At 38.3% G+C, this 24,944-nt stretch overlaps 4 protein-coding genes across 4 annotated transcripts in view; 2 read left to right on the top strand and 2 right to left on the bottom strand.

Annotated features, from left to right (window-relative positions):
• LOC117807403 (sodium/potassium/calcium exchanger 2-like) overlaps positions 1-2,641 on the bottom strand; it is a 65,447-nt gene extending 62,806 nt beyond the window's left edge. The window contains exon 1 of the mRNA XM_034676688.1: positions 2,472-2,641. The gene's annotated coding sequence lies outside the window, so the exon portion shown is untranslated. The remainder of the gene's footprint in view (positions 1-2,471) is intronic.
• rpl34 (ribosomal protein L34) lies at positions 1,630-4,695 on the top strand. The gene is made up of 5 exons (XM_034676691.1): positions 1,630-1,732; positions 2,154-2,225; positions 2,302-2,401; positions 4,219-4,322; positions 4,566-4,695. Exons 2-5 carry the CDS (start codon positions 2,161-2,163, stop codon positions 4,648-4,650), a joined length of 354 nt encoding a protein of 117 aa, XP_034532582.1. The 5' UTR covers positions 1,630-1,732; positions 2,154-2,160; the 3' UTR covers positions 4,651-4,695.
• Positions 4,696-6,086: 1,391 nt separating this feature from the next.
• ostc (oligosaccharyltransferase complex subunit) lies at positions 6,087-8,960 on the top strand. The gene is made up of 4 exons (XM_034676983.1): positions 6,087-6,310; positions 6,707-6,800; positions 8,107-8,304; positions 8,452-8,960. The coding sequence occupies exons 1-4, from the start codon at positions 6,172-6,174 to the stop codon at positions 8,468-8,470; spliced, it is 450 nt and encodes a 149-aa protein (XP_034532874.1). The 5' UTR covers positions 6,087-6,171; the 3' UTR covers positions 8,471-8,960.
• Positions 8,961-11,772: 2,812 nt separating this feature from the next.
• Positions 11,773-23,426, bottom strand: etnppl (ethanolamine-phosphate phospho-lyase). Its single transcript, XM_034676705.1, has 14 exons — positions 23,400-23,426; positions 22,364-22,488; positions 21,966-22,084; positions 21,400-21,559; positions 18,664-18,738; positions 18,380-18,473; positions 17,558-17,674; positions 16,180-16,262; positions 15,700-15,925; positions 15,029-15,183; positions 14,707-14,796; positions 12,782-12,912; positions 12,552-12,622; positions 11,773-12,356 (listed from the first exon to the last, which is right to left on the bottom strand). Exons 2-14 carry the CDS (start codon positions 22,420-22,422, stop codon positions 12,261-12,263), a joined length of 1,476 nt encoding a protein of 491 aa, XP_034532596.1. The 5' UTR covers positions 22,423-22,488; positions 23,400-23,426; the 3' UTR covers positions 11,773-12,260.
• Between the last annotated feature and the right edge of the window lie 1,518 nt (positions 23,427-24,944).

A 24,944-nucleotide genomic window follows, 5' to 3' on the forward strand; every position in this document is an offset into this window, starting at 1 on the left:
GAGCAGTAGTGTCAGTAATATGCTTAGGACTACAAGAAATGTTTTTCTTTTTTGCAGTGGTCTTGTACGCCAAATATTCAAAATGAGTTGTATGAAGAAGTGCAAAGTATGGGCAAATTACATTTAAGATCTTAACCTTTGATTCAGTACTTTTTTTTACAAGAAAAAACAGATGTCAATGATGTCAATGATAAATTATTTTCAGTTCCAATTTAACAAGTAATAATAATAATAATAATAATAATGATGATGACGATGATGATGATGATGATGATGATGATAATAACTTTATTTATATAGCACCTTTAAAAACAAATGCTTTGACAAACAAAGCATGGTTCAGATAACAAAGTAAGCAGTTAGACGGCGAGGAGGAATTTTAACAATGCAAAATAAAATGCAACACAAGAGGTTAAAAATAATACATGTAAATTAAACAGTATGAAGTGGTGGGACAATAGACCAGTAAATCATTGTTGAGAGGTTTTTAAAAAAAAAAAAAAAAAAAAAAAAAAAAAAGATTTAAATCTGTAAGCTGGCATACTTGTTTATGTGAGAGTTAGTTACTTTAAGCTTATTTACATTATTTACCGATCTATCAGTTTGACTCAATGGGTACGTGAGTTTGTATGTGTATATGTTTTAATTGTTTTCATGTAGGCGAGGGTATATACGTGTTTATAGATGTATACGACAACGATCCTATTGTTTATCAATCCCGGCACACTACTTTTATTCACAATGGCATTGTCAAGCTTTGAATTTTTTTTACAAAATATTTATTTCTCTCACCCCTATTATCACCACATTTTATAAGAATGTTTTATGAATCTCTTACACCTGTTTTATGTATCTCTTTACTTTCTGTAAAATGCTTTGTTACTTAACTAGCTGCAGAACCTGTTTCAATTTTGTTCTGAGTAAAAACTTAAATAAATAGATAAAAATGGATAAGTAAATAAAAGCATTAAAAAGCATTAAAAGGACAATAAAAGAGGTTTTCAGAACAAGAGGACAACACTTCTCACTGTATTGCACTTTATAATAGTGGCGTTTTATATATTAACCCTCCTGTTATGTTGTGGGTCAAATTAACCCTTTTAAAAGTCTATTATAGGCAATATATGCCTTTCAAACCAGCTAAATGCAACATAAAAATCTGTGCAGCATGTGACAGAAGAGGTGTCGTGTTAATTTATCAACATCAGTTTTTAAAAATCAAAATGTAACATAAAATAAACAAAATCTATGTCATGTAAAACTAGTATATTTATATTCAGGGCTTTCCGATGTACATTAAAAAAAAGTTTTAACGTAAATTTTAATGAAAAACTAGTGACTTATCCTCATTGAACTACAATATATGAGAATGAAAACACCAATGGACTAAATCTTGATTTAGTAATGGATGTTAAAATTAGACTTAAAAACATGTGTATTGGGATTTTTTTTGGGTTCTGGATAATTGAATATGCCCCGGGTCAAATTGACTCAGGAACATTATTGCTGTTCCAGAGAAACGTACAGTTTACTAAAGTCAAATTCCTTGTGTATTCAAGCATACTTGGCGAATAAAGCTGATTCTGATTCTGATTCTGAAACGAATATAACAGGAGGGTTAAGCACCAGCAGGAGGCAGTGTAATGGTGTAATAGGCAGCAGTCTTGAAATAACGCCCTTTAACCCCTTTCATCCGCCCTGGTTCTCCCTCTTCCGGTTACGGCGAAAGCAGGTATGGCGGCCCTTACTTTCCTCACTAATAATATGTGTTTAGAATCTACATTAATCGTACGTTTTAGAGGAAAATATCGACATGTTCCAGGGGATTAAAGATTAAGAAACCCTTATGTGTCCCGTGATGTGATTATTTTGTAAGAATAATATCTGTGTGAGATGTTAGAAAGATATATTTCCCGGGTCCCCGAGGCCGATGCATCAGTGTTTAAGTGAATGTGTTCCTAATAATAACTAAGCCGGAAATGTATTTCATATCAATTTAAGGAAAACACAGCAGTAGGGGCGACACTTAATTCACTAGTGTGAACGTATTTAGTGTAAAAATAAACATAGTTGCTGTATTGGTCACAAGGCTAATGATGTTAGCATCCCAGCACCATGTTTCAGCTCTAACTTCATAATGCTTCTGTTTTCAGCGTCAACATGGTGCAGCGCCTCACTTACCGTCGTAGGTTGTCCTACAACACCGCCTCCAATAAAACCAGACTGTAAGTGTTTATTCTTCAGTGTTTATGTAAAGTCTGTCAAGGTGTCAATCAGTCTAACAGCACTTCTCCTGTGCAGGTCCCGGACGCCCGGTAACCGAATTGTGTACCTGTACACCAAGAAGGTCGGCAAGGCTCCCAAGTCCGCATGTGGCATCTGCCCAGGAAGACTGCGTGGTGTAAGTATTCTCATTGTATCTTTTGTGAAGGCTCTCTCTACCTTGAAAAGCGGTGTGGTTGTGTTGGTACCTGATGCGCGTGCTTCGGTGATCAGAAGGGTTCACGAGGGGCTGGTCGAACAACAATCAGTTAATTAGTTAAACACATGGACGTGTCTCCCAGACTGTCAACAGTGACATTTATAGAACAAGTCTGTAGGATGTACAAAAGTTTAAGTCTGTGAGAGTATGAAGTCTGTATAAGTCTTCATCAGGTGTGGAATCAGTCCGATGGCTGATTTATTTCTTATTTATTTGAAGGGACGGTGCATATTAATGAACATTGCAGCGTCGCATCAATGTAAATATGCCAGAGTTAGCCATAAGGCTAATTATCATCCGTAGGCCCCGGCAGGTTAAAACGGAATTCATGGAATCAGTACATCATGATAGCATGACAAAGAAAAAAACAATACATCACAAAAGCACTCATAAGTTATACACATGTGCAAGTAAATGCATTAAAATACTGTTCAGCATAATCGAGCAATATGTTCTGAGTTGGACCAACTAAACATGGACCAACATATCAGAATATCACACAAGTAAATCTATACATTAAACCTGTAAAATAAACATACACAAATGCACACAAAGCAAAGAGAGACAGATGCTGCTGTAGTTGGTACACACAGGCTTGGCTGGAGTTGCAGCAAAGGTACATACCGGATTTCAAACATCTGTGGCCAGCATATCTGGCACAAGCTGCCACAGATACAGACTGCATGCTCTTCATCCTTGAATTAGTACTGAGTATGAGATAAACTGCATGTTGCGATTTTGTGCATGCTTTACCTATACTTTGAGTAAGACAGTGGACTTTTAATAATGTAAGATCTAGTGTTTGTTTTTTACCACCATACTAAACTAGGTTGAGTAATCAATGATGGTTAAAGTAATGCTAATATTTGGATTGTGTTAGCTATTGCATTTTACAGACTGATTAAAGGAGACTATAGGTGTACTAGTGCACAAACTCTTGTTGGAAACAGCTCTGCAGCTTGAACTGTCATTGAATGAAAGCTTGGTTATTTGTTCAAACAGGACACACGCTGCACCTGCTTAACTTTGGATTTGATTCACATAAGTGGCAGTGACCAGGAATAAGATAATATTGATCAGGCATGTTGATGCAACCAAAAAAGTCTCTTATAAAGAACTGGGGGCCTGTTCTTATTTTAGGTATCATGGTTGAAAAGTTTTCATCCCTATTTGAATACAACTGTCTGCTAGACAAGTCAACACCATTAAAAGTCTTTCAAGGAAATTTGCACCATGAGGTAGTGAACTTGAAAGAAAAAAAAAGCCACAGAGTTCAAGCTGCTTAGATTAGGGTAGGCTACCAGTTAGTTTAATTTTGAACTGTTTTATCAGACCCAATAAACAGGACATATATTACAGGGTTATCCAGTACCGAATGGGTGAGAAATAAATGTCCATTGCCATACCACATGGTCAGTTTAGATTCCTAAAAACAAAAGTTGCACATCAGAATTTTAACTTGGTTAAAGATGAGCGCTGGAAGGATTAAAATGTACACTGATATATAATTCCACTGTTAGAGACTAGATGCTCAACAACTCATCTTTCAAAAATGTGTGCTTTGCTTTTAATTTTAATTTAATAGTCGACGGTGCGAGAATTAAAATGCAGACGTCTCTGATTCCAATGTGAACACTCAAAGACTAACTGCTTTCTGGATGCTGTATTGTTGAACCTTGAACTCAGGTGAATAGCCTTTTTCCAGCAACATTTTAATTATAATTGTTGTCTTTTAGATCCGTGCTGTCAGACCTCAGGTTCTGATGAGGCTCTCCAAGACCAAGAAGCACGTCAGCAGGGCCTACGGAGGCTCCATGTGCGCCAAGTGTGTGCGTGACAGGTAAGAGACGAATCAACAAACTGGCATGGAGGAGAAAATACAATGATGCTTATACTGTATTTGCACTGTCCAGAACAAGCCATCATTATTAACTACTGTTTATAACTTGCCTATGTTGTTTTGCTGGAGAGGTTTGAGGAAAAATACAACTAAGTCACCAGGAACCATCAGACATTAAGGCTCTTGAGTTTTATGACTGTTTTACATAAAGTCTAAACATAGTTTTTTTGCTTCTTTTCTTAGAATCAAGCGTGCTTTCCTGATTGAGGAGCAGAAGATTGTTGTCAAGGTGCTCAAGGCCCAGGCACAGAGCCAGAAATCTAAGTAAAATGTGTATTTGTATTGCCACAATAAAAAATGACAAACAAATCAATTTCCTGTTTTGATTATAATGGTTGAAAATAAAGACGTGTGAAATGACTTGACAAAAAGATACAATAAATTCTAATGTTAAAACAATTTTTGAAAATTGCAAAATACTATGTAATTATTTAAAGATTTTAAAGTCGTCAGCTTTTGTTAGACTTACCTAACATGATGACATACTGGTTCCATCCAGATTTTTAAAAACAACTGAGACCTCAGAGGAATACCTTGGGGAGTATGTTACTTAAGGATGCAAAGGCACACAATAGCAGTGCAAATTACTGACTCACCATCCATTTCTGTACACAAGTACTCAAGAATTTATACACTTGCATACTGCAAAAACTAATATGGATAAAGGGAAGTGAAATAATGGTGCATAACAGGTATATTTCAATAGTGTTTTAAATTCAGCAGACAATACACTAAAAAAGTTGATCCATGAGTGTGTGTGGAAGGTGAAATGAATCACCAACATCAAAGAAGCATTTATGTGTATTTCATTGGATCGAGTCCATAGAATTTTCAAGACCTATTACTTAATTTCTGGTCGCAATTTACGATTACAGACCATATACAGTTCGAGTGTGTTATACACAGCAAGACCATCCAGGGGTGTCAAACTAATTTCAGTTTTGCGGCCACATACAGCCCAATTTGATCTCAGGTGGGCCGGACAAGTAAAATCACAACATAACCTATAAAGAAGGACAACTCCAAATTTTTCCATTTGTTTTAGTGCAAAAAGTACACGTAAATTCTGAAAATGTTCACATTTAATGAACTACATTTTTACTAAAACAGCTTTTGTATTTTTCGCCACGAGTCTCATAAGGGGGGCAAATATTATATTATTTAAGCCCTGAAACCTGCTGCGAACACACAAAGTATACAGGTTTCTCACTCACCTGCGTTGTTCAGGTGTGCTCCATCAGCACTGGTGTATGCAACCCCCAGAGAACAAATCTGATATAGCCGATATAGCCTTTATTGAAAATTGCAGTAAATGTTTTCTCTGTAATTTTTTCATTTTGGGAAGTCATCCGCGGGTCGGATTGGAACCTCTTGCGGGTCGGATTGGAACCTCTCGTGGGCCGGTTTTGGCCCGCGGGCCGCATGTTTGCCACCCCTGACAGTAGAGTATAAATGAAGACGACAGAAATCTGTTGGCTGCAAAAACCTTGTTACTGTCCCTTTAAGTATACGTCACGCGCAATGACGTCCCAGTTTTTTCGGGGCATCATCATCGGCATCATAGATATTAAATATTAAACCAAATAATTTAAACTAACGTAGAAATATTATTTAAATCTACACTTCAAACGTACTATGAAAAGTAATGACAACAATTAATACAATTAAATGTTCAGAAAAAATAGAAGAAGAAAAAAAGTACTTCCGGGACACGTCAACAAAGTCTCTGCGCAGACGGATCTCAACGGCAGCAGCTGTATTGTAGTCACAGACCATCTCTTCAGGAACTATGGAGACTCTATACAGTATACCCTACACCGTGCTGGAATGTCCGAATATAAAACTTAAGAAGCCATCATGGCTGCACATGCCGTCGGCTATGACGGTGTACGCGGTGGTCATTGTGTCCTACTTTCTCATCACTGGAGGTAAATGGATGGGCTAAGCTAACGTCAATGCAGAACTGCTAGCTTGTTCATGCTGTACAGTTATGTGTTACTATCATGGACTGCATGCGTTTTAAGGTTTACGGGGATTCATCTGAGGCTAAAATATCATCAGCTTTGTTATATTATTGCTAGGATAAACACAAGTAGCATCATCAGCTTGAACGAAGGGTAACTTCTGTTGCAGCTAGCACCAGTGTTAAAGTGGTAATGCTTCAGGAGGTTTAGTTCTTTAAAATGGTAGAATCCTGCATTGCATTAGTTCTGGGAGTACTTATTTCTAGATCGGATTCAGTTGATCATCATATTTCTCACGGTTTGTCGATGGATGAGTTTTCACAGTATGATAATTTCTGCTAAATCTGCCCTACATTATAGGCATCATCTATGACGTCATCGTTGAGCCCCCAAGTGTAGGTTCAATGACTGATGAGCATGGACACCAGCGGCCAGTTGCCTTTTTGGCTTACAGGTATGTCCGCAATAGATATGTCAAAAGTATTCACATTCATTACTCAAGTAGAAGTATAGATACTAGGGTTTAAAAAGACTTTTGTAGAAGTTGAAGTATCAACCCAAGCTTTTTACTCAATTAAAAGTGTAAAGTACTGGTTTCAAAACTACTTCAAGTATCAAGTAAAAGTAATGTAAGGGGGAAAAAATTACCATAAGGACAAAAGCTTAGGATGCGACACAGGGACCTATAGTGCACTACCCCACCTCCCCAAAAGAAATGTTTCTAGAGGCCATAATGGCTATAATGTTATATTAATATGTTAATGTTGAAATATTTGGGTTGCACCTGTTTCAGCTGCAGTTATTCCCATTGAAAATGAAGACATTTTTTGCAATGCAATTACATTAAAGAATCATATATGTGTACTACTGAGCATTACCATGTTTCATGGAGTGGAAGATATGATGACTAGTTGCCTATAAGTATTGTAATGGTGCAAAAAGTCAAACTTCACAGGCATGTTATAAATAGACTTTATTGCAATGTCAATGTACATCCAAGCATCAAGCACCCACACACATTCAAGACCCAGAACAGCTGGTGTTGACCAAAAGGGTCTTACTCAACACGAAGGCTAGATCGCTTCAAACTAATCTAGGCTAGCTAAAATGTTGATTACTTTATTGAGACACTATCACAACACGCGCATAAATGTAACGAGTAAGAAACTTGACGGACCGCGACGCACCATAACAAATCCATAACAAATCCCCAGTGCCCAGCTGACGGTGCCAACTGAACTTTGGTTTGTGATTCAGAGTTTCCTGAAAAAACACAGGCATCAGACAGAACCATCAGAAAATACAGTAGTCCGCTTAGCTTCCTTCAGACTTTTCTGGGCATTTCTCTCTCCCTGCCGTTAGTCAGGGGATGCGCTTTTTGCATGCTGCATTCAGGGGTGCTCAGAAACAGGAGATGCAGGAACAAAAACTAAGCAGGACAGAATGTTACAAGTGCAAATAATTGCACAAGCCGGAATGAAAACAAGCCGAAAAGAAATAAGAGTAACAAGGCAATTTTTAAAATGTAAGGAGTAGAAGTGAAAAGTCAGCTGAAAATAATTACTCCAGTAAAGTACAGATACCCAAAGTTTCTACTTAAGTAAGGTAACAAAGTATTTGTGCTTCATCACTTGACACTTCTGGTAGCAACTACAACAAAAGCCAAGAGCTAGTTGGAGATCTTCACATCAGATGTTAATATTTCAGTACTCTTTTTGTTGCACTGAATAACATACAGCTTATGCACATTTCTTTTCCAGAGTGAACGGGCAGTACATCATGGAAGGACTTGCTTCAAGTTTCCTCTTCACTATGGGAGGTCTCGGCTTTATAATTCTGGACCGCTCCAATGCGCCAAACATTCCCAAACTCAACCGCTTCCTGTTACTCTTCATCGGGTTTGTCAGTGTTCTCCTCAGCTTCTTCATGGCCAGAGTGTTCATGCGCATGAAACTGCCGTAAGTCTCCCTCAGAAAATTAGGGTCTAGTTTTTCGAATGCCAATCTGTTTCATATAACCTTGGCTTGAATCTGTAGTTCTTCCTCTCTGAACTGACATTCATTGTTTGATAGTGCATTTTCTAATTGTATTTTTTGTCTTTACAGTGGATACCTCATGGGCTAAAGACAACACAAGCATACTTCAAATACTTTTGATGGACGTTGGATTTCACTTTTTGTGGCCAAACAGGCAGTTTGAGTACATTTCTGAATAAACCCAACTTCTGTAATAATCTACAACCATTAAGGACTGAAAGCACTGACTTTGCTCTAGAAATTTGACCTGGCTGCACAGACAGTCTCTCCTTGGGGTTCAGTGACTTCTTGTCCCCCTTCTTTCCTCTAAATATCCAAACAATCTATTGAAGAAGAAGAAGTCTTCCAATTAAAAAGACTATAAAATCAACTGAAGTTTAAAAAAGACGAGAGGTTACTGAACCCTGTTGGCATGGGGGTACATATTTGGAATCAGGATAAGCACTGTGTGAATCATTTAGAGCAGAGTCTAAACAACCTCTGTTCTACTTTTTGTGAAAAAATCCTTTGAAAAAAACTATCATTTGTCACAGTTGCTTTTTTTGTACAATGATGTTGAATAAATCTTCTTTTCAGAGCTTCTTGCAGTCCTTCAAATGCATATACTGGAATGTGTACTGCCCAAAAAATAGTTTTAATACATATTGTAAGGAAAACTATACCAAAAATAAGATAAATTGTGCTATTTTATTTTGGTTTCAGTTTGCATACAGTATTTGGGAGGTGTGAATTCTCTTGATCACTGCAGTTTATCCTCCAGAAGGGGGCGTTATAGACCAGGCTGTAGTGCTTTAGACTTTGCATTGACAAAGTGTTCCTTACAGTAGTTCAACAACATTGGGCAGTAATGAGAGCTTCAAACCTTTGCTCTTTGACACCTCTGTGTTGTAATTTACACAAACTGATGAGGGTTTTCAAACCTCATTGCAAAAGTTGTAATAAGTTCTAGTAACTGATTCTTAAATGAAAGTCAGACATCACAAGTTTAATGTGGAAAACGAGTGATCAGGGGCTAGGTTTATTAAGTCTGTAATTTTGACCTCATAATAATCCGTCTCTCCGTGCAGTTCTACACTGTTTGCACTATTTGTTTCAGCCCTGCAAATACACACCCTATTACACACAAGGTAAGATCCTGAGTCAGCTAAATTGCATCTGTTGGCAGGAGGCAACTGTTTGTGACTATTCTTCAACCTGCATTCCAAAGGAGGGAGGGAACAATTATCTGCCCTCTAAATGAAGATAGATCTATGTTTCCCTACTGTGTGGAGACAAACAAATACAATGTACTTAAGCTGTTATACGCTAACAATATACTTGTAGGCTGTGTTGATCACATTTTCTCTGTGCCATGCTTATGAATGCAGAGGCTAAATGTACTTTCTAGAAATGCAAAACTAGACACAATGTTCAATGATCTGTCAGAATTAAAAACCAAACCACTGCTACCTCATATTATAAGTGCAGCTTCTTAATCTATACACAGAGAAACTGGTTTGATCTGTTTAACTTTCTGATATGGCAGGCATGACATGAGTGCTCTCCCCCACAGCTCGTCTGCCTCTGGACTGTCAACTGCACCTCAGGAGTCCCGTCTGCTAAACTCCTCAAGTCTGCAGACTAACACTCACAGCCCAATTCCTGGATTCTGTTGTCTGCATGAAGACAGCTTGACCCTGAACACACAAATCCTGCGGAGAATGCAGTACATTTCAGAAGAAGCCCTGCACAGCATCACAATGGATCAACAATTACCTTGCACTGAAAATATGTGTCGAAAGTAGACATCTTAAAAAAGATGACATACCAGTGGATGAACTTCTTGAACCACGTCAGGGAGTTCGACCTGACACATGCAGCTGAACTAGTTCTATGCATTTGAAAATAAATGGTTTGGATCATCCAAGAAAGTAGGTCAGGAAAGAATACTTGTAGAATAACCTGTTCCAACTTTCTACAGAGCACTGTACACTAAGACAACCTGTGGTGCACAAAGTACACAGCCTCATTACTTAAGTCAAAGTATAGATCTTCCAGGGTATTACTCCAATATAAGTGAAGATCTTCTGTCAAATTATTACTTGAGTTAAAGTACTGAAGTGCTTGCTTTTAAAAATACTTCTGTCTTCAAAGTGCTTCATGAAAAATCTCAAAACGTTGTATTTTCACAATACATACATGCAGTCAAGACTACATAGAAGTACATTATGTTTATCTAGAAACCATTACTTGAAATCTTTAAAAACTATACCATGGAATAAAAACAGCAACTAAGTTACTCCATGTACAGAAAACTTATTTTGAAATGTTCATCTGGAATGAAACAAACGTTACGTAGCTCAACACGCTTTCTCAGGTTGGAGAGTGAATTTTTGTACATTTGGGCAGAGTGGGAAACAGGGAGAACTTTTCAAACGATACGTATCATTCTTCATTTCAAAAACCTCTAACACTGGCTGAAGATATGACCATGGGTGCTCAGGTGGAGAATTATAGCCATCATTACCACCTCTAAATGGACTGCCTGATCTGAGTGAAACATGCTCTGTGTTTGCTCCACGTTCAACCGTGGAGACGCACGATATACAGGTACGACTAAACCACTGAGACAAACAGAACTACACTAACACAGTTTACTGTCTTAGGGATCAGATTTTAAAAACGAGGCAGAAATTCATAAACTGACTTCTAAGTAAAAGATGTGAGTAACTCGAGCATTGATATAAATGTAGTGGAGTAAAGTACAATAATGTCTTCTTAATGTAGTGGAGCAAAAGTAACACGTTTCCTCAAAAGATAATACTCAAGTAAAGTACAGATACTCAAAAATGTACTTAAGTACTGTACTCAAGTAAATTTACTCTCTTACTGTCCACCACTGAAAACAACAAATGCAAGAATAGTTTGATGAAGTGCATCTGTACTATCTGTGTCTATAATTTAGATGTGTACACGTATTCATCAATATCAAATATAAATCCTGTGTGGTATAAGTTATATTCTTAAATTTGGATTATTTCTATGATTTGAAACTTAGTGACACATAACCAGTTTTAAAAAAGTATGTTATTGTTGCTTTAACACATTTATATAAATTATCAGCTCTGTTGTTTCAGGGTTTATCTCCACCAATCTTTGTTAAGCACTGTTGTCCCTGTTTTAGTACATTTGTTAGGAGTCAAACCCAGACTCTGTTAATAAACACAGGAACATTGGTAAATAATTGCAGACTTGTCAAACAGTGTTCATGCTTGTTTGGTTGAGGCAGGAGAAAAAAATACCCAGTGGGCTTATAGTCAGTCTTTTTTTGTGACATGCATTCAACTACATTTGCTTGATTCAAGCCAGAAATCAGGCTTGAAATCAGGACCGACAAAGCATGACATACAGTATTTTGATAACGTATTTTATTCAAACAATTTCACTACAAATTGTGCAATATTCAGTGCAAGTATTCCACACTTTCAGCTCCAGTTAGCATTTTTCATAATCAGTAAAACTGTATTTTGATACTCATGCAAACACAATTGCATGTTTGTAAGTACTTGTGATATGTAGCAGTAGCATTTATAACTCCCTTACAATCATGGGCATGTGAATGTTGGCATAAATTAAAATAAAAGATATAAAGGTTTAGTAGCATTAGAGTAATTTTAGCCCTCACAATAGACATGCTGTTCTGTTGAATAAATGGCTTGATTCCTGTAAGCTTTACAAAATTACCTTAAAAATATACGCCAATCTGCATATGTAGTACATTATTTTATCATATAATAACATTTTCTTCTCTGTAGGTATCATCCTGAGGTTATGATTTCGGAATTTCCTCTTCCTTTGTTAGGGTGTCTTGTACCTGTGCTTTAGCTATGTTGATGTTGTCAGCATTGTGTCTTGAGGCGTTTGGTTCCTTGACTGCTCCCTTTGTTGTGTACTAACCCACTGTGATACTGGTGTCCATTTTCATCAGTTGGCAGCTTGAGATAGAACCATGAAGAGATAAAAGTTTCAATGAAAATGAATTGAGTTTTTGTCTTATAATTGCCTTCTTTATGTATACAATAGCATCTAACAGATTTAAGGTTTGGTTTAAATGTCCATGACTCTCAAAAGCCTAGGACAAATAACAATTGTGGCAAATATACCAAAGTGTCACATATGAAGACTCTTACCTTCCTTTTGCTGCTTTCATTCTCTACATTCACCGTGTTGTGCAACGTCAATCCCAAGGCCTCTTCAAGCTCTGAAAACACAGAAAGTTACCACATATGATTGAGAGGCTCCCATTACATCCCTTAATCCTCTTGAATAATAAAACAACTACAAAGATGACAGCATGCTCTGGCAGCAACGTCAAACAAAACAACATAAAGGAGAAAGTAGCTGAGGAAATGTTGAGTACCTGTGAGGATGTTGTCGATGTGTCCCACCGCCAGGTCAGCGTCCTCAGTAGTGAAGCACATGGGGGGCTTAAATTTGAGCACATTGCGATGAGGTCCGTCAGCGCTAAGAAGAATGTGCTGTTGCTTTAGCCTGGAAGAAAAGTATGGATACAAATACAGTGGTGGAGACAGTTATTATGCATTTTTTTCTCCACAACACAGCAGAAAAGCACAGGTGGGTTTAATAATATCAACGATGGCACTGCAGACACACCTACATGGATGTTGCCTTAATCAATTTGCTTTTCTGACTGAGACAGAAGAGTCAAGAAGTCTGATGTAAAAAGCTGTATGCAGTTTCAAATTAAAATAAACGGGTTTTGTTACAATAAACCCGGTAAATGGGTTTTCCATCATGGTATCATAAGATTGCTATTTCATCAAAATTCTAAAGATTAAAAGTATTTTAAAACTTACTACTCTTGTGATTAGAGGTGGGACACAGCATCGATACAGCAATACATTGTTGTATGTCCCGACTCATTCAATACTATTATTGTGTCCCTGGTGCCAAATATCTGTGTTTTAAAAATAATGACTGAACAGGTTTCCCTTCCAATCTAACTCATCCCATCACTGCTTCGTGACTCCTAATGCTGTTACTTATGACATTACTCCTCTGAGGAGTATTCTTCAGTTAATCAGGCATCATGATGTGTCACTGTGTGAGTGTCCTACAATTTAAGAATTATTTAAGATTCACAATATCATTATATTATGTTATCTTGGGTCATGTATTGGGTATTATATCATTGTACCATCTGGATTATGTCATTTTGTGTTGTGTTGTATCCTATGATACCATATCGTTCTGTATCAAAGCAGCAACCTTTGGTCTTGACAAATGAAGCCAATGCAGAAGTGCATAAAAATGCCATTCCTCGTGTGTCCACTTAAGGCTGGCTTCAAAAGCCCTCAAAGCTACAAACACAGCCATTCTAAAAAGGCCTTCTTTACAGCAAAAATAAAGGTTTCAATCATGGTACCATAATGATTTTGGTTTGAATAGCTCATTTAGTTTTGAAGATATAGAAGTTACAAGTTTTGAATAGTAAATAGTGGCACGCCAGAATTGACTGACAGGCTGGCACACTGTAGCTGTTAGCAAAAGGGTCCACCTTTTCCCACCTACTCATGCTGGGTCGACTGATAGTTAGGTTGAATCAGCATTTATGATATAGTGATTGTCAGGTTTCAAAACTCAGAAACCAATGGATGACATCACAGAGACTGCATCTACATTTTATAAAGACGCATCGCATCACACTTTAAAGTACTGCATCATATCATATCGCATTGTATCATATCGAATCATCCTGCACTGTATCGAATTGTATCGTACTTTATTTTATCATGATATTTTCTGGGATTTCTGCCCCATTTGGGATTATATTGATTTAAACATTTTTTTAAAAAAAGCTGGAATAATCTATTCATCCAATATTTTTTACGAGTAGTTGTAATGATCACTATGTGTAAACTCAGATGTGTACAAATATAGAAAAACTCTATGAATGAGATATCATAAAAGGTATTGGTGGGTGGCTATATTTAGATTCATCATACAAATTTTACACAAGAGTGCACACGGTGCAGGTTATAAAATGTAACATTATTATTACACCATCATGTGTCCACTGCATAATTATCCACCTTTAGTTTGATATATGACACAAATGTAATCACTGTGTACCACAGCTATCATAACACAGTTGGAACATCGTGTTTGGATAATAACCTGTTTGTAGAAAATTAATTTCAGTAGCATGGTTTCAGTTTTCACAACAGTGAAAAGAGGGACATGCTTAGATTGTTGTATAATTTTTCTTCCATCATTATCAAACTGATATCAGGCTCTAATCTGAGGTCTCGAACTTCTACTTACTTATAGATGACTTCCTGGGCTTCTGCTGTAGCAGGAGTGAGCTTTAATCTGTCCTTCACAAGCTCCACTCCAACAAAGAGGCCACAACCTCTGTAAGATGAAGTATTATTTGGTTATTAAAAAACTTGCAGCTTTTTAAAATAATGACTTCCACAGGAAGGCAGTTTACATAAACTTCTTGTGTCACAAGCTCCAGTAAAGTGTGAACTTAATCAGGCACAATCAGAGGATAAGCCTCCCAGTGAACAACTTATCAGCTGTTGTGTCACACACTGTAGCTGTCAGACTGCATGCACGTGTGTGTTTGTGTGTATTTTCTTACCTGATATCACCAACCAGCGGGTGCTTGTCTTTCTGCTTTTGCAGCAGGTCGGTCAGGTATCGCCCCACACGCAACGCATTCCCCTGCAGATCCTCTTTCACAATCACATCCAGCACGGCCAGACCGATGGCGCACGACACTGGGTTACCACCAAACTGAGAAATTCAAAACCCACACACAGAGGAAAGATTACACTATAGTGAGGTTCACCCCAACTACTGTAGGAAATCAGCATCTTTATCATCTAGTGAGGACAGGGATGCTGCAGCACGGTGACAAATAAGTGCCCCAGTAAATTAATTTCTTTCTCATGATCTAATAATGCAAATTAGAGCAAACTGGCTGAAAATCCATGAAGTATGACAGAGAGGACTGGCATTTGTTTCTTTTTCCAGCTTTCCTCTCACAGGAAAAATAAGATTCTGTCAGGGGAGAAAATGACTTGAACATAATGTATTTTTTGCCTTAATGTGGAAAACAGATGTGTTGATCGGCTTGACAAATATAGACAAGAACATGACGTCAATGATGAGGTTAGGTCAATGACATTTCTAGTCAGCTTTGGAGAAAAACCTGTGATGTCTTCAATCTGCCTGCATTACTTTTGTAATATTATAACTCATTCATTCATTTACTTGCACAGTTTCTAAGACTATACAGTTTGCTCTTACTGTATTGAAATACTCCATTCCTGTTTGCATGAAGGCCTCTGCCACCTCTTTGGTCGTGACCACGCAGGACATAGGGTGGCCGTTGCCTATAGGCTTTCCCATGGTGACGATGTCAGGCACAAAGTCCTCTCCCTGAAGCTGGAAACCCCAGAAGTGGGTGCCAACACGCCCAAAACCCACTTGGACTTCGTCAGCAATGAAAACACCCCCTGCCTTACGCACATGTCTGCAGACATAAATACACAGTCAAATTTTAAGTTATCTGCACATTGAAACACACATCTACATAAATTCATAGATTTAAAAAGCACACTTGTCAGATTTGTCCAGAAAAACGCGTGTTTGTATTTTAGTTTCTTTGCATTTGGTAGGACATTTTAGGATGTATAATGTTGAGGTGATTTTGAACAGCAAATACGAGCTGAAAATTATTTTGGACACTTAAAATAATTGAATTTCAGCAATAACTTTGGTACGTACTCTGCAATTTGCTGGTAGCAGCCCACAGGGGGAATGACCTGCCCGCCACAGCTCTGCAATGACTCAGCAATAAAAGCTGCAATCTGCAGGAGAAAAACAAACAACAAAATTACTCTAAAAGCAACAGTGATCAACTATAAAATATGAAGAGTCCTGGCATCTTTGACCTGTAGATTGTTTTTTAATAAAAGTGTTATTTTACTTCCTCGAACAGAAATGAATGTTAATGTGAGTCACTGTGGAGAAATTTACCTGACTTGAAAAAAAGTACACATTTCAGATCAGCAGGGGGAAAAATGGTCACTGTAGAAATATAAGTGTTGTTGTAGTTCCTCTTGCACACACAGTTAGGTCAATCATGCCTACTGTATTCTTATCGCCATTCGTTGCACTGAAGTCCCATCTCCCTCTGGTCACTGTAAACATGGACATACCCTCGGTTTGAGTTTGGAACATATGATTAAGGACCAATAAGCCTGGCCACCAAGAGTCACTACACATGTTCTTGTGATCAGGGATTTGACCCTAAAAGCCTGAGTCCTCAGCCTGAGCCTGGGAAATGGGAGAGAAAAAGTGAAGGGTGCAAAATTAAATGTGCACTGATAATTAACAGGGAGGACAAAAAGTCAACTTTGTGTAAGTCAGGATTTGTGAGTGTATGAAATCACACAGTACAACATACATAATGCAGCAGACCATTTAGACAGTTGTTTTCTTCCTCTCTTCAGGACAGACCCGACAAAGCTTGCATTTTTAATCTTGACAACTCTGAATCCTGATGTTGTCAGTAATCTTACAACCCATAAATTGCAAGTTAATTTATTTTCTTAACTTGGGAGTTTCTTATTGCATTCACACTGCTGAAGGAAGCCAGACAGAGGCCTTGTGTTACTTACTTTTAACTGTGAAACTGAGACTCACCAGAAACAGAAAAAGAGGCACTCCTTTGTTGGATGTTAGTCACCAAGAAATGGTGGTGTTTACTTTGCGGACATATCTGGAGGAGCAAATTTTGTTTCTTTTTTTTTTATCTGTACAGCTTCTCATGTTTCTGATAGGACTGTAGAAATGTGTAAGCGAAAGAAAGTCTTCAATATAAGTCATTTATCGCTACCACTGCCTTCACATGATTTACAGAGAAGTTGACCATTGATCCCAGAGGCGTATATTGTCACAAGGCAGATGCTTTTGGGTTCTGAGCTTGCTTTTATAGTATTTAACCATTTTTTTCCCCTTAATAGTCTTCTAAAAACACATTTTTACATAACCAGGTAAGTTATGCATTCATGAGGTCATTTCTTCAGTGTACTTTAGGCTTCATCTTTTTATCATTCATCATTCTGTTGGTTTTAACCCAACAGTATCAAACAAACTGTACCTTGCCTCCTTTCTTTTGGACTTTATGTATCATGTCTTTGACTTCATCTGCATATGCTGTGGCAGGGTCAGGGTGGTCCACTCTGTATTTGCCTCTGTATACATCCGGGCTCAGAGCCTGAAAAGGGAACAAAAACATCAGTGTTACATTTAAATTAGACACATATTGAACCGAAGATGGTTATATTTGGTTCTAGGTGAAATATTGGGGAACAAGTGAGAACCGACATCGGACTTCACCGTGTCTATGATCATGAATAAAATATGCAGACAGGGGAAACAGACAGTACTGCCCCACCTTTGGCATGTAAGCCGAGCTGGGGATTCCACAAGCTGCAGTGTCAAACTACACTGAGGCTATCAAGGAACAAAGCAGAAGGCAGCAAGGACTCTGGTCAACCAGGGTTAAATAGGTGTGGTTTTCTTCCAAACTTTTATTGCCTTTTCAAAATACAGAGAGTGCCGTGCTATGATCTGCATTTGGTTTAACATAGTGGTGCAACCAGGCACTTAGCCTCCTGTCATGACATTGTTTGTGGTTCTTCAGAAGCTACTTTTCATCTTCTCCTTGTTTTTGTGATTAAGAATACCGTATGTTCCAGGAGAAACTACAACTTTAGCACAAACATTAATCCCCTCATTTTCAGAAGCATTTTAGTAAGCAAAGTTTAGGTGTTTCATATGTCTTTCTTCTTCCTTCTTACCTACACAAACACACACATCTGCGCACTTCTCATTACCCTGCCAAAGCCCAGCAGTGCAGGTTGAGTCATGGTGTTTTAATAGTGTGCAGGCAGGCAGACAGGGAGAGAAAAGCACTCACAACATGGACTGATGGGTTCTTCTCTACATCTGTCAGCTGGTGGAACTTATAGGGACTGATGTCAATGAGGGATGAAACATGGCCGTGGTACGCACTGCAAAACAAGGCAAACAAAGGTCATGGAACAAACATATCAGTTCTTGTTGACAGAGCATCTAATAAAATCTGAAAATGTAAAGACAGAGGTATTTTCACTATGAAGAAGCACAATTTGTCAAGAATAACCGAACTCCAATCTCTTGTTGTCTTCCACCTTTCTTGTGCAACAATGATCCAGCTCTTACTTGTCCAGTGTGATGATGTCTTTGTGGCCAGTGTACTGCCATGCCAGACGAAGCGCCAGGTCATTGGCTTCAGAGCTGAAGTTCAAAAGAGCAAGGGTTACTGTGAGTTACTGAGTCACCACAAAACACACAGGTGAAGCCACGGGTATCACTCACACGTCAGTCAATGTTTAATGTTTTACTTCCCAATATGGGGGCATCTGAGGTGACACCCATTGCTGGATATTAAACTGATTGATATTAAAGTGATCCTGTTTTGGTGCACTTTCAGAAGCGCCTGTTTGTTGTTAAGGTGCCTAAGGTGCTCAGTGGAGTTGTGTCACAGTCTATACACAAGAACTGAGTGTAGCTTCTAGGTTTCAAAAGTTAGACATATGCAAGAGTGGCTTAGATCCACATTCTTTCTCATAGTCAGCATGAGTAATGTAAGAAGCTGTCGCATTGTACAAAACCAGATAAGGAACCATTACTTCCCAGTTCCCAGTTGACTTATTGCCTCAGTTAACACTTCCTTATGAGTTTATGGTCTTCATCACTAGTTTCAATTCTTCTTCAATACAGCATGATGTTTATTTTGCAGATAACAGTGCCCTTTAATGGTGGGTATGATTTAGGGGCGTGGCTTCCAGCAATTAATATGTTGTTACTACAGCAACCTGTAAACAAGGACAATGGTATCCTAATTTAAATCCATGATGTTGTCCAAATATGGTCATCTCTAGTGCCAAAATACCAAGATGCCAGATTCTATCTTATTGCATTGTATTGCACAGTATCGTATCATATAGCATTGTATCGTATTGCATTGTATCGCATCGTTCCGTATCGTAGTGCAGCTTAGCTTAGCATAGTGTTGCGTAGCATAGCCAAGTGTAGTGTAGCACAGCCTATAAAAGCATATATTGCGCCCGGGGATAAATAAAGTATTTTGATTTGAATTTGAATATTCTATAGTATTGTATTATATCATTCAGTATCATATCGTATAATATTGTTTAGTATCGTATTGCATCATATTGTTTGATATCGTATAGTATTGTCTTATTTTTTCCTTTTTTAAGTTATATTTTTTTGGCCTTTTTGCCTTTATTTGATAGGACAGCTGAAGAGAGACAGGAAATGTAGAGAGCGGGGGAAGACATGCGGGAGATGGCCAGCGACCCCTGCGACGAGGACTGTGGCCTCTGTATGTGGGGCGCTTAGACCGCTAGGCCACCAGCGCCCCAATATTTATAAGTGTTGTGCAGTATGGTACCATTAAGTATTGTATAGTATTGCACAGTATTCCAAACCTGAACCCTGAAAAACAGCCTCAGACCCTTTCCCACCCCCCACCAAACGTTCCTGCAGGCACTGTGGATTCCCCTAAGTAACATGATTAGACCACAATTTAACCATCAGACTGACAGACAACTTAATTCCATCCATTTAACAAAGCTCCTGATAATTTTGTATGTCTTTTCCAGAATAACTTTGGAACTGTGGATAGTAATGAAAGAAATTATTGACAATCTTTTTTTTTTATTAAGTTATGTTTTTTGTGCATTTTTGCCTTTATGACAGGACAGCTGAAGAAAGACAGGAAACATGGGGAGTAGAGAATGGGGGAAGACATGCAGCACATGGTCGCGGCTGGGAATCAAACCAACAGCCTCTGCGGCGAGGGCTATAGCCTCTGTATGTGGGGCGCTTAGACCACTAGGCCACCAGCGCCCCAAATGTTTGATAATTTTGATGCTTCAGTATATATTTCAATTACTCAGTTGACTTGGAAGATCTACAGTACTTGGAAAGACTTTCAACTTCACTGTTGAAAAGTAAGTATTTTTGAAATGCTGCTTTTTATGCCATTGAGATAGTTAAAAGCTAATGACTATGGAAACTTCATAATGTGATGGACATGCAGTTGTTAGTAACTAATGTGGCCGAAACACCTGAAATCAACGATCAGTTTTGTTGTCTACAGACTTTTGGCAGTATAATATGTATATTAAAATATTGACAAACAGCATTGTCTTCATTGTGCAATCTTGTAGCAGATAACTGCTCTTTCTTGCCTGTAGAAAACATTTATGTTGATTACACAACACCTCTTTTTTGTCAGGTTTATGACGTCTCTTAAACCATATACCCCTGGCTGATAAATGCTCAGTCTGATATTGGCTCATTGTCTCCCACATTATTACTCTGGGCCAGTTAATTGTTGTTTGTATTGCAGAGCTCCAACAAGCAGTGTGAATAAGTAACCAGTCTCATCCTGAGCTGGAAATACATTACAATGTTGCATGTTTTTTTGTCTGGGAGTCTAGACTCTCTACAGGAATGTTGATCTGCAACTATCCTAATTGCTTGTTTGAGGAGATTCATAATGTTGTTCTTCTATCTATCTATCTAACTTCTACAGGTGTAAGATGCACTGCTTTGATCTCTTTTAAAATGTATGTTCTTTTCTCTTGATAACAATTACATAATAGCTATACATGTTTGGACTATACCCTTTTATCTTATGATTTACAATGCACCTGTGCTTTATTGCTGCTATTGAGGATAGTCTGACTCGGGCACAGATGAAGTATACAAGATCTTAATCTAATACTAACTGCATCTGTCTACAAAATAACCTCAATAACCTCTATTTGTGTGTATCGAAATCTCATTTAAACTCATCCACACCCTAAAAAAAACGGTCTCCTGAATCTTTGTAGAGTGTGGGAGTGCAAGAACTTATAGACATACCCAGAGTTGACAAAGTAGCACACAGACAGTTTGTCAGGCAGTGTTGCCTGCAGCCTCTGGGCATACAGTACGAGGTTGTCATGCAAAAAACGTGAGTTGGTATTGAGTTTTTCCATCTGCTCAGCTCCTGCCTTCACCACATCTGGGTGACAGTGGCCCACTGGTCAATGGAAGAATGGATACAAACAAGGTTAGTATCTGACCTCGAGTTTGAACCCAAAAAAACACTTTTTATTACCAATCATCTGACTGTAATTTGAGGTAAAAAAAAAAACCCAAAAAACACAGCGACTTGTATTAAGGGCACATAATTGGAGGGCACATGCCGCAATTATAGGGGCAGGACACATCCTGTTTTACTGTTTTACATCATTGACTGCAAGTAGTGCAGCTATAGCCACACTGAATTAGGTTAACATTACACAACAACTTTGTAGGGCAGATGCTTATGTATTCTGGTAAAACCAGTCTTTAGATCCAACACTCTACAGATTTATTTCCAAATATGGATGCAAGGCTGCAGCACTGATTAAGTTGTGTTTGTATGTGTGCAACAGTGTGATTACCATGAGCCACGTTGTTGATGCAATCGAGGTAGCGTTGCCCTTTTTCATCATACATGTACTGGCCTTTGGCACGTACAATCTTGATTGGGTCATGGCTGAAGAAAATCTTACAAGATGGCCTGCAGAGGAGATATAAACATTTCCAAAACTATCTTTAATGGGGAAATAAGCAGACATGATGGTTGCCAATCTCCTGTAATATCAAAAGCTGTGGTGCAGTGAAATGCAAACAAAGTAACTGCTACTGTATCTTAAAGATGAGGCACTGCACGTTTTCACTTCAGTAAAAAATATCATAACAAATGTCACTTTTATATTTGCATATTTGTTATTACTCAACGTCCGTCATCTCCTGTGAAACTTTTTACTCTTCAAAAATGTGTCAAAAATCATCTTACCCAATATGCTTCTTCCTCAACTCTATCGTCTTCTTTTTCTCAAACCTTTCTGCGGACATCCTGATGTTGTCCAGCTGGTGGACGACGCTCTCTTTCCTCTCCACTGACTTCAAGATTAGTTACATCTGCTCGAGCACATAACACCCTATGATAACACCCAGCTCTATAGACACGCAAGCGCACAGGCTCTGGGGAAAGCGCACCGATTCCAATCCACATGTATAGCTCGCGCTGCGCTCTCGTGCTGCCACCTATAGTTAGACAGTCATAGCTGACAGTCTGACAACATGCATACGCCTCGATGAAAGTTACGCATAGCAGGCGTTAAGCAACAATAGCAAACTGTTGTAACACCTGTTCAACCGCTGTGGAAGTATAAACTGTTAATAGACTTGTTTGTTCACTTGAATGTTTCCATTTCTGCCCAACCCTTGTCGTCCACAAAGATGGTTTCTGGTTTCCTTCAATCACTATTTAATAGCTACAGCAACCCTAATGGTTTCATTCAAATAATGATTATTAAAGGGTATATAAATTTATATACACACACACTTAATACATGTACACTACCAGTCAAAAGTTTGGACACACCTTCTCATTCGATGTTTTTTATTTATTTTAATTATTTTCAACATTGTAGATTAATACTGAAGACATCAAAACTATGAAATAATATGGTTTGGCCATAATATGGATCAAATGGGGCTGTCCATTGTGTACTAACCCTACCTCTGAACAACACAACTGATGGTCTCAAACACATTAAGAAGGCAAGTCATTCTACAAATGAACTCTTGACAAGGCTCATGTTAAATAGAAACCATTCCAGGAGACCACTTCATGAAGCAGACTGAGGGATTACCATGAAGTCATGAAGGAGAAAGGGGGCTACTTTACTGAATCTAAAATATAAAACCTATTCTGCTTTGTTTAACACTTTTTTATTCATTAAATAATTCCATATATGTTATTTCATGGTTTTGATGTCTTTGGTATTTAATCTACAGTGTTTCAAATAATTAAAATAAATACAAACCCTTGAATGAGGAGGTGTTTCCAAACTTTTGACTTGTAGTGTATAAATTAAGAGCAACTGTAGACTGTCAGGGGTGGAGCTAGACTCTCAGCGCAAAGGGGGCGGAGTATCCTCAAGGGGCCTTTCTGATTGTCAAATTCACAACTGTAAAACAGCTAATATATTTTCTCCCCTACTTATCAATAAAAAACACAAATTCTCATTTATTGATCGAAGACAGCCCATAAAAGGCAACAGGTTGCTCGTCGAGTTCAAATGTTTCAGATGCACCGAGGACAGCACACAGCACTCTACTGCATTGATTAATGAATGGTTCAGCACCGACGCCGATGAACAGTGACAGGCAGAAGCATTGTCCAGTACTGTCTTTCTCAGGAATAGCATACACGTGAAATAGTCACAGCAGTCTACAACACTGTCAAGTGTGTTTAAACATAAAATAGACACAGCGGTCTACAAAACTGTAATGTGTATTTAAACAGAATAGACACAGCGGTTTAAACACAATTTCAAAGGCAGTCTACAATACCTCAGGAGATGACACATAGGTGCAGAGACCCGTTAAATACATTAGTTAAGTTTCGGATTAGGGTTAGGGTTATGATAAGGGTTAGGGTTAGGGTTAGGGTTATGATAAGGGTTAGGGTTAGGGTTATGATTAGGTTAGGGTTAGGGTTAGGGTTATGATTAGGGTTAGGGTTATGATTATGATTGGGGTTAGGGTTAGGGTTATGATTAGGGTTAGGGTTGGGATTAGGGTTAGGGTTAAGGTTAGGGTTATGATAAGGGTTATGATTAGGGTTAGGGTTATGGTTAGGTTTATGATAAGGGTTATGATTAGGGTTAGGGTTATGGTTAGGTTTATGATAAGGGTTATGATTAGGGTTAGGGTTATGGTTATGGTTAGGGTTAGGGTTATGATTGTGATTGGGGTTAGGGTTAGGGTTATGATTAGGGTTAGGGTTGAGATTAGGGTTAAGGTTAGGGTTATGATTAGGGTTAGGGTTATGATTAGGGTTAGGGTTATGATTAGGGTTAGGGTTAGGGTTAGGGTTAGGATTAGGGTTAGGGTTATGATTAGGGTTAGGTTTAGGGTTATGATTAGGGTTAGGTTTGTGAGAAGGGTTAGGGTTATGATTAGGGTAAGGGTTATGATTATGATTGGGGTTAGGGTTAGGGTTATGATTACGGTTAGGGTTGGGATTAGGGTTAGGGTTATGATTAGGGTTATGATTAGGGTTAGGGTTAGAGTTATGATTAGGGTTAGGGTTAGGATTACGGTTAGGGTTATGATTAGGGTTAGGGTTATGATTAGGGTTAGGGTTATGATTAGGGTTAGGGTTAGGTTTGTCATAAGGGTTAGGGTTAGGGTTAGGGTTAGGGTAAGGGTATGATTATGATTGGGGTTAGGGTTAGGGTGTGATTATGGTTAGGGTTGTGATTAGGGTTAGGGTTATGATTAGGGTCAGGGTTATGATTAGGGTTAGGATTAGGGTTAGGGTTAGTGTTGTGATAAGGGTTAGGGTTATGATTAGGGTTAGGGTT

This window comes from Notolabrus celidotus, chromosome 23 (assembly GCF_009762535.1).
Source record: "Notolabrus celidotus isolate fNotCel1 chromosome 23, fNotCel1.pri, whole genome shotgun sequence".
Classification (NCBI taxonomy): Eukaryota; Metazoa; Chordata; class Actinopteri; order Labriformes; family Labridae; genus Notolabrus; species Notolabrus celidotus.

Excerpts from the sequence above, each read along its gene's own strand:
- ostc (XM_034676983.1), top strand. The coding sequence starts at position 6,172 with ATGGAGACTCTATACAGTATACCCTACACCGTGCTGGAATGTCCGAAT. Across the intron at positions 6,311-6,706 it reads CTACTTTCTCATCACTGGAG|GCATCATCTATGACGTCATC; the intron begins GTAAATGGATGG and ends CCTACATTATAG. Across the intron at positions 6,801-8,106 it reads GTTGCCTTTTTGGCTTACAG|AGTGAACGGGCAGTACATCA; the intron begins GTATGTCCGCAA and ends TTTCTTTTCCAG.
- etnppl (XM_034676705.1), bottom strand. The coding sequence starts at position 22,422 with ATGTCCGCAGAAAGGTTTGAGAAAAAGAAGACGATAGAGTTGAGGAAG. Across the intron at positions 21,560-21,965 it reads CATCAACAACGTGGCTCATG|TGGGCCACTGTCACCCAGAT; the intron begins GTAATCACACTG and ends TCCATTGACCAG. Across the intron at positions 14,797-15,028 it reads CCGCTGGTTGGTGATATCAG|AGGTTGTGGCCTCTTTGTTG; the intron begins GTAAGAAAATAC and ends TTCATCTTACAG.
- rpl34 (XM_034676691.1), top strand. The coding sequence starts at position 2,161 with ATGGTGCAGCGCCTCACTTACCGTCGTAGGTTGTCCTACAACACCGCC. Across the intron at positions 2,226-2,301 it reads GCCTCCAATAAAACCAGACT|GTCCCGGACGCCCGGTAACC; the intron begins GTAAGTGTTTAT and ends TCTCCTGTGCAG. Across the intron at positions 4,323-4,565 it reads GCCAAGTGTGTGCGTGACAG|AATCAAGCGTGCTTTCCTGA; the intron begins GTAAGAGACGAA and ends TTCTTTTCTTAG.